Here is a 10,000-nt window from a genome sequence, read left to right as displayed (position 1 = left end):
ATATATATATATATATATACATTCATAGATATAAATTCATAGATATAAATTCATATATGTATATATATATATATATATATATATATATATATACATTCATAGATATAAATTCATATATATATATATATATATATATATATATATATATATATATATATATATATACATACACTCATAGATATAAATTCATATATATATATATATATATATATATATATATATATATATATATATATATATATATATACTAGCTAACTGCAAAAGGAAACTTTGTCAAAAAAGAAAGTAAAAATGGTGAATAATCTATAGAAAGTGAATTTTCTCTTAAAGATGCAACACCAGCCGCGCAATGCCAAGAACATCAAAAGAACTTGAAAAGCCATGGCGAGGAAGCATTTCCCACTGTCGTCTGGCGGTCATCACGATGCGTAAGGACCAAGCTCAAGTCGAGTCAACACTCGTTGGCACACTATCCCACGAGGCAGGACACGCTGACACAGGCGGGCTCGCCCTAGTATATATAAACCCGGCGAAGCGTCTGCACCACAAACTTATCTTATCCTTATCCTCATTTGAATTGAAGAAGGGCTGTGTATACCGTTCTACATGAAATTGCAACACAGAGTCTGTGTGCAATAATTTCACCTCGAATATTCCTAGGAAATGAAAAGAGTGGAGACACACAACTCGCCAACTCTTGTGAGCATAGGCCGTGATAATCTGGTAACACAGGCTAAGAGATGTAGAATACTTTTGAAATCTCTTGGGTTAGTAGCCGGGATTGTCACTCTGACGACCCTGGATCGAGACTCGGTCAGGGAGGTAAAATTTGTATCTATATATTAAAAGCGTTACTGCATTCTACCATCTTTCTCACATAGATATAACCTCGGTAACCTGATTTGTGACTTGAATTTCTAATTCATTGTTGCCAAGTGCCCACGGGAATTGTCTGTAAAACCTCGCTATCACTGTTCTGCTAAGAGTATATAGATAATTTCCGTGATGGTTGTAAGGGATCTGGTTAGACAATTCTTTTAGGGGGTCGGGTGGTCTATTGGGTTAGTAGCCGGGATTGTCACTCTGACGACCCGGGATTGAGTCTCGGTCAGGGAGATAAAATTTGTATTTCTATATTAAATGCTTTATTGCATTATACCATTTTTCTCACATAAATATATCCTCGGTAACCTGATTTATTTGCTGGTGAGTGTCCACAGGAATTGTCTGTAAAACCTCAGTATCACTGCTCTGCTAAGAGTATATAGGTAATTTCCATGATGGTTGTACGGCATCTGGTTAGACAATTATTTTAGTTGGTTGTGTGGTCTATTGGGTTAGTAGCCAGGATTGTCACCCTGACGACCCGGGATCAAGTTTCGGTCAAGGAGGAAAAAATTGTATTTCTATATTAAATGCATTACTGCATTCGACCATCTTTCTCTCTCTCTCTCTCTCTCTCTCTCACACACACACACACACACACACACACACACACACACACACATATATATATATATATATATATATATATATATATATATATATATATATATATATATATATATATATATATATATGTATATATATATATATATATATATATATATATATATATATATATATATATGGATGTGTATATATATATACATATGTATATATATACCTATACACACACACCTTTATATGAAAGGCTTTTCACGCCAATAGCTTTAATTTCGCCCATTATTCTACGACTTTGGTATGTGTTTATAGCAGCAATCTTTTCACGTGAACACTATTTTGGTACTCTTGTTATTTGTTTTTGGAAAAGTCTTCTTTTATTTCCAGTATATATTTTGGATATCCAACCCCCCCCCATTAAAAAAAACGAAAAGCTTAGTATCTTTTAAGGATAAACTTATTACTCATAATCATTTGCATAGACTTTATCGGAAAAAAATAAAATAAATAAATATTTTCTATGGAGGGATGTCACATTTGCCCCAATTGCTTAAAACTTTAGTGACTAGGCGAATTGTATTCGCTAACTGGAGGGATGACTTAGGCGACTTCGCTGGGTCTAGTGTACTCATCTGCAGGGGTTGAAATGGTGGCAACGGGGCCAAGGCTGAAGTTTGTTTTATTAAGATTAAAGAATTATTTCCAATGCATCTGGTTCAAATAATACTTAGTAGTTGATAAAGATGTTTATTTCTCATAAATATTTGAATGAACTTCATTGGAAGAGTTACATAAATATGTCAGGAAAATCCCATTTTAGTGAAGTTTCAATGACTTGGCGAATTGTATTCGCTAACTGGGAGGCTGACTTGGGCGACTTCGCTGGGACCAGTGTATTCCCCTCCAGGGGCTGGAACGGGAGCAACGGGGGCAAAAGGAGCAACGTCAATGCTAGGCCCGCTGTATTCTTCTTCAACGGTCACAACTGCAACGGAGCCAGGGCCGAAGCTTGGCTCACTGTATTCTTCTTCAACGGCCACCACGGGAGCAACACCAGCTCCGCCGACGCTTGGGCCACTGTATTCCTCTTCAATGGCAACAACAGGTGCAACAGGGTCAACGGGACCAGTGTACTCCTCTGCAAGAGCGCCGCCACCATGGCCTCCGGCAGCGCCTCCCGAGAGACCTCCAGCAACGCCTCCGAAAGCACTAGCAGGGAGGTCTCCGCTTCCGACGAAGACGGCCGGGAAGACGCTGCCGCTTCCGGCCCCGCCAGCGGCACCGCCGTGGACTCCGCCACTCAGGTCGACTCCCAAGCCAGAGTCACCTCCCTCACTGTAGCCTTGCAGCTTCGCAGCGGACACCATGCACACCATAGCCAGTACGGAGACACCTCGTAGCTGTTGATAGCGACGTTTGATGATCAACTTATTAGGTACCTCCCATGAATACACACACAAACACAAAATATATACCTCACAAATTTTGCTCGTAAGGTAAAGATAGGGATGATCTCACTCACCATATTCATGATTTAAAATTTGCTTTCCTTAAGAACGAGACGAAAGATCAGACATAAACAGCAAAGTGTGGCACTGTCTGAACTCAACTTGGTATTTATACTCGCTTGTACTTTTAGCACAAGGTCAAGCAGATGCTGGATGTCACTTTTTTTTTTTTTTTTCATTTTTGAATAACCTCGGCGACGACTAGTTTCCTGTTACTAAGCAGATAATTATTCAGGATACAAATACTAAGTAATTGGTATTTCAAGACATATATATATATATATATATATATATATATATATATATATATATATATATATATATGTATGTATGTATATACATTAAGACACACCTATACACATATGTATATATATATATATATATATATATATATATATATATATATATATATATATATATATATGTATGTATGTATATGCATATGTATATACATTGATACACACACATACACATATGTATATACATATAATATATATATATATATATATATATATATTATATATATATATATATATATATGTATATACATATATATGTATATACATATATATACTTATGCATATATATATATAATATATATATATATATATATATATATATATATATATATATATAATATATATATATATATATACATGTATATATCTATGTATATATATATATATATATATATATATATATATATATATATGTACATAAATATATATATATAAAATATATATAAATATATAAAATATATATATATATATATACATATATATATATATATATATATATATATATATATATATATATATAATATATATATATACATACTTGTGTGAGTGTGTATGTATAAAAATATTTATGTATATATATTGTATATACATATATATATATATATATATATATATATATATATATATATATATATATATATACATATGTATATACATATATATATATATATATATATATATATATATATATATAGATATATATATGTATATGTGTATTTTTGTGTGTATGTATACACACACACACACACACACACACACATATATTTTTATATATATATATATATTTATATATATATAAATATAATATATATACATACATATATATATATATATATATATATATATATATATATACATATATATATATATATATACATTCATAGATATAAATTCATATGTATATATATATATATATATATATATATATATATATATATATATATATATATAATTTTTTTATACTAGCTAACTGCAAAAGGAAACTTTGTCAAAGAAGAAAGTAAAAATGGTGAATAATCTATAGAAAGTTAATTTTCTCTAAGAGATGCAACACCAGCCGCGCGATGCCAAGAACATCAAAAGAACTTGAAAAGCCATGGCGAGGAAGCATTTTCCACTGTCGCCTGGCGGTCATCGCCGTGCCAGGACATTACGATTGGTAAAGGACCAAGCTCAGGTCGAGTTAACACTCGTTGGCACACTCTCCCACGAGGCAGCACACGCCGACACGGGCGGGCTCGCCCTGGTATATATAAACCCAGCGAAGCGTCTGCTCCACAAACTTATCTTATCCTTATCCTCATTTGAATTGAAGAAGGGCTGTGTATACCGTTCTACATGAAATTGCAACACAGAGTCTGTGTGCAATAATTTCAACTCGAATATTCCTAGGAAATGAAAAGAGTGGAGACACACAGCTCGCCAACTCTTGTGAGCACAGGCCGTGATAATCTGGTAACACAGGCTAAGAGGTAGAATACTTTTGAAATCTCTTGGATTAGTAGCCGGGATTGTCACTGACAACCCGGGATCGAGACTCGGTCAGGGAGGTAAAATTTGTATCTATATATTAACCCATTGCAGACGGGGATAAATATGCTTGCCCAGCCTCCGGGATAAGTTTTATTTTAAAGAGAGACTGCTTGAAGCATTATAATTTGAACATTCCCACTCTCTTTCAGTCATTCATTGAAAAACTAGAGCGTTTTTTGTGTTTTGTTTTTTTGTGTGTTTTATTGAGTTTAGAGACTTATGACAGACATATGACAGGCTCTACCAGTGCTGCAGTAGACTAAAATTGTAGTATATTATCCATATTAGCTCATTATTTTCTTTATACTCAGTGTGATAGAAGTATTGCTGTTTTATGGGAGGACAAAAGGTAACTATATTTTTTTCGTATTTTTGTGCTGTCATGAACGAATACGAAACATATAACCGCCTACAATAAAGATAAATAGAAGAGGTAAGGAAGAGGAATGAAACCTGTGCTTGTGACTGTGAGTGCCACAGTGAAAGGCATCCATATTGGCACAGGAGTACATTTTAGACACTGGGTATGTATTGAGTCATCTTCCTCTTCCCGTTCTGACTGCACATCCTTCATCGGCGGTACTTTTGAGCAAGAGTTCGTCAACTTAGTGTGTGTCATCGCTCTATAAAGATAGTGCTTGCTAGAGACCGTGGATGGGTGCCATTCAAGGCTCTCTCTCTTGCTGGTGCTAGGAAAAAGTGGTGCCATCTAGGTTTTGGACGTTAAGCTAGCATGGTATTACGTTAATTATAGTAATTATGACTGCAGTAGCCATCATCACTCATTCCTTTTTTATAGTAAAATAAAATAGCACAGTGATCCAAAATCCCCGAACGTCATGTACGTCAGGACGCCCGTCGTCAGGCCAAAGCTCCTACGTCATGTATGTCCTGACACCCGTCCGCTGTGGGTTAAAAGCGTTACTGCATTCTACCATCTTTCTCACATAGATATAACCTCGGTAACCTGATTTGTGACTTGAATTTCTAATTCATTACTGCCAAGTGCCCACGGGAATTGTCTGTAAAACCTCGCTATCACTGTTCTGCTAAGAGTATATAGATAATTTCCATGATGGTTGTAAGGTATCTGGTTAGACAATTCTTTTAGGGGTCACATGGTCTATTGGGTTAGTAGCCGGGATTGTCACTCTGACGACCCGGGATCGAGTTTCGGTCAGGGAGGTAAAATTTGTATTTCTATATTAAATGCTTTATTGCATATACCATTTTTCTCATATAGATATGACCTCGGTAACCTGATTTATGACTTGAATTTCTAATTCATTGCTGTTGAGTGTCCACAGAAATTGTCTGTAAAACCTCGCTATCACTGCTCTGCTAAGAGTAAATAGGTAATTTCCATGATGGTTGTATGGTATCTGGTTAGACAATTATTTTAGTGGGCTGCGTGGTTTATTGGGTTAGTAGCCAGCATTGTCACCCTGACGACCCGGGATCGAGTTTCGGTGAAGGAAGAAAAAATTATATTTCTATATAAAATGCGTTACTGCATTCGACCATCTTTCTCTCTCTCTCTCTCTCACACACATACACACACACACACACACATATATATATATTTATATATATATATATTTATATATATATATATATATATATATATGGATATATGTATATATATATATATATATATATATATATATATATATGGATGTGTATATATATATACATATGTATATATATACCTATACACACACACTTTCTCCGGAATTGCGTCTCACCCAAATCCTTTCCCACCAACCCTTTTTTTTTTTTTATATGAAAGGCTTTTCACGCCAATAGCTTTAATTTCGCCCATTATTCTACGACTTTGGTATGTGTTTATAGCAGCAATCTTTTCATTTGAACACTATTTTGGTACTCTTGTTATTTGTTTTTGGAAGTCTTCTTTTATTTCCAGTATATATTTTGAATACCCCTCCCCCCCCTAAAAAAACGAAAAGCTTAGTATCTTTTAAGGATGAATATATTACTCATAATCATTTGCATAGACTTCATCGGAAAAAATATAATAAATGTTTACTATGGAGGGATGTTACATTTGCCCCAATTGCTTAAAACTTTAGTGACTAGGCGAATTGTATTCGCTAACTGGAGGAATGACTTAGGCGACTTCGCTGGGTCTAGTGTACTCATCTGCAGGGGTTGAAACGGTAGCAACGGGGCCAAGGCTGAAGCTTGTTTTATTAAAATTAAAGAATTATTTCCAATGCATCTGGTTCAAATAACACTTAGTAGTTGATAAAGATGTTTATTTCTCATAAATATTTGAATGAACTTCACTGGAAGAGTTACATAAATGTCAGGAAAATCCCATTTTAGTAAAGTTTCAGTTACTTGGCGAATTGTATTCGCTAACTGGGGGCTGACTTGGGCGACTTTGCTGGGTCCAGTGTACTCCCCTCCAGAGGTTGGAACGGGAGCAACGTGGCCAAGGCCGAAGCTTGTTTTATTACGATTATAGAAATGTTTCCAATGTATGTGGTTCAAATCAAACTTAGTAGTTGATAAAGATGTTTATTTATCATAAATATTTGAATGAACTTCATTGAAAGAGTTACATAAATATGTCAGGAAAATCCCATTTTAGTAAAGTTTCAGTGACTTGGCGAATCGTATTCGCTGACTGGGGGGCTGACTTGGGCGACTTCGCTGGGTCCAGTGTACTCCCCTCCAGGGGCTGGAACGGGAGCAACGGGGGCAACAGGAGCAACGTCAATGCTAGGCCCGCTGTATTCTTCTTCAACGGTCACAACAGCAACGGGGCCAGGGCCGAAGCTTGGCTCACTGTATTCTTCTTCAACGGCCACCACGGGAGCAACACCAGCTCCGCCGACGCTTGGGCCACTGTATTCCTCTTCAATGGCAACAACAGGTGCAACAGGGTCAACAGGACCAGTGTACTCCTCTGCAAGAGCGCCGCCAGCATGGCCTCCGGCAGCGCCTCCCGAGAGACCTCCAGCAACGCCTCCGAAAGCACTAGCAGGGAGGTCTCCGCTTCCGACGAAGACGGCCGGGAAAACGCTGCCGCTTCCGGCCCCACCAGCGGCACCGCCGTGGACTCCGCCGCTCAGGTCGACTCCCAAACCAGAGTCACCTCCCTCACTGTAGCCTTGCAGCTTCGCAGCGGACACCATGCACACCATAACCAGTACGGAGACACCTCGTAGCTGTTGAGATAGCGACATTTGATGATCAACTTATTAGGTACTCCCCATGCACACAAATACAAACACAAAGAATATACCATACAAATTTTGTTCGTAAGGTAAAGATAGGGATAGTCTCACTTACCATATTCATGATATGAAATTTGCTTTCCTTAAGAACGAGACGAAAGATCAGACACAAACAGCAAAGTGTGGCACTGTCCGAACTCAACTTGGTATTTATACTCGCTTGGACTTTTAGCACAAGGTCAAGCAGATGCTAGATGTCACTTTTTGTTTTCTTTCATTTTTTAATAACCTCGGCGGAGACTAGATTCTTGTTACCAAGTAATTAGCTATTCAAGATACAGATACTTAGTAATTGGCATTTCAAGGCATCTCTCTCTCTCTCTCTCTCTATATATATATATATATATATATAACATATATATATATATATATATATATATATATGTATATATATATCACACATGTATATATGTATACATATATATGTATAAATAAATGAATATATATATATATATATATAATATATATAAATGTATATATATATATATATATATAATTATATACGTATACATATATGTATTCATATATATATATATATACATACATATACATACATATGTATATGTATACATCTATATATATATATATATATATATGTATTATATATATATATAGTTATATATATGTATACATATAAATGTATATATGTATATAAATTTATATAAATACATATGTATATATATTTATATATGTAGATATATATATATATATATATATATATATATATATAGATATAATACTATATATATATATATATATATATATATATAGATATATATATTTATTTATATTCGAGCACTGCTATACAGTATACATATACATACATATATATATATAATATATATATGTATATATATATATATATATATATATATGGTCTTATATATATATGTATATATATATATATATATTTATATATATATATATCAGCATTCACACAGTCCACGCTTAAATCTATTTAGTGTGTAGTGGGTTTTCCTGCCTTGTATGTGTATTATCTATTGGTTTATATATATCTGTATATATGTAGATACTTGTAGATACAACATATAGAAAGGGATATCCAGCACACACACATCCACGCATAAATCTATTTTTTGAGTGTATGGGTTTTCCCTGTCTTGTGTATATGCATCACAACAACGCATAATCTATTTTGTGTGTAGTGGTTTTTCCTGGTCTTGTGTGTATGTGTATGTATACATATGTATATATAAGAAAGTCTATTTATGTATATAGTTGGTATATGTTGTCTTGTGGTGTGGTAACCACAACACATAAATGTATGTGTCATATATATGTCTTAGTATATATATATATATTATATATATAGATATATATCTATAGAGAGAATATATACTACGTATATAGATATATTCCTACAACATAATATATATATGTATATATTTATATATTAAGACAAGTTATATACATAAATGGATATATATTCCACAATACGGGAGCTCTCGAGAAGATAAGAATGGAATTAGTTCCACAACACAAGAGATGTAATATTATATATAATATATATATATATATAGAAAGGATAGTCCACAAAAACAGAGATGTAATATGTATATATATATATATATATATATATATAATGTAAATAGATATATATATATATATAACAATATATATATAGTTCCACAAAAGACAGAGGATTTATATATATATATATATCTATATATATATATATATATATATATATATATCTATATATATATATAGTATTTATGTATATATATGTATATATATTTATGTATATAGATATATATAATATATATATATATATATATATATATGTATATGTATATGTATATAGAATATATATATATGCATATGCATATATGCATATGCATATATGCATATGCATATATGCATATGCATATATGCATATGCATATATGCATATGCATATATGCATATGCATATATGCATATGCATATATGCAT

At 33.5% G+C, this 10,000-nt stretch overlaps 2 protein-coding genes across 2 annotated transcripts; both read right to left on the bottom strand.

Moving 5' to 3' along the window:
* Positions 1 to 2,259: 2,259 nt before the first annotated feature.
* LOC147468160 (uncharacterized) lies at positions 2,260 to 2,838 on the bottom strand. Its single transcript, XM_086554649.1, has one exon. It carries the CDS (start codon positions 2,817 to 2,819, stop codon positions 2,271 to 2,273), a length of 549 nt encoding a protein of 182 aa, XP_086410775.1. The 5' UTR covers positions 2,820 to 2,838; the 3' UTR covers positions 2,260 to 2,270.
* Positions 2,839 to 7,310: 4,472 nt separating this feature from the next.
* LOC122267060 (uncharacterized) lies at positions 7,311 to 8,153 on the bottom strand. Its single transcript, XM_043037034.2, has 2 exons — positions 8,102 to 8,153; positions 7,311 to 7,977 (listed from the first exon to the last, which is right to left on the bottom strand). The coding sequence occupies exons 1-2, from the start codon at positions 8,108 to 8,110 to the stop codon at positions 7,405 to 7,407; spliced, it is 582 nt and encodes a 193-aa protein (XP_042892968.2). The 5' UTR covers positions 8,111 to 8,153; the 3' UTR covers positions 7,311 to 7,404.
* Positions 8,154 to 10,000: the final 1,847 nt, after the last annotated feature.

The sequence above is a fragment of the Penaeus japonicus genome, unplaced genomic scaffold (genome assembly GCF_977035675.1).
Source record: "Penaeus japonicus unplaced genomic scaffold, GWHDUDI00000001_assembly GWHDUDI00000030, whole genome shotgun sequence".
Lineage (NCBI taxonomy): Eukaryota > Metazoa > Arthropoda > Malacostraca > Decapoda > Penaeidae > Penaeus > Penaeus japonicus.
Note: the sequence above shows the minus strand (reverse complement) of the source record. Positions and strands in the feature narration are given on the sequence as shown.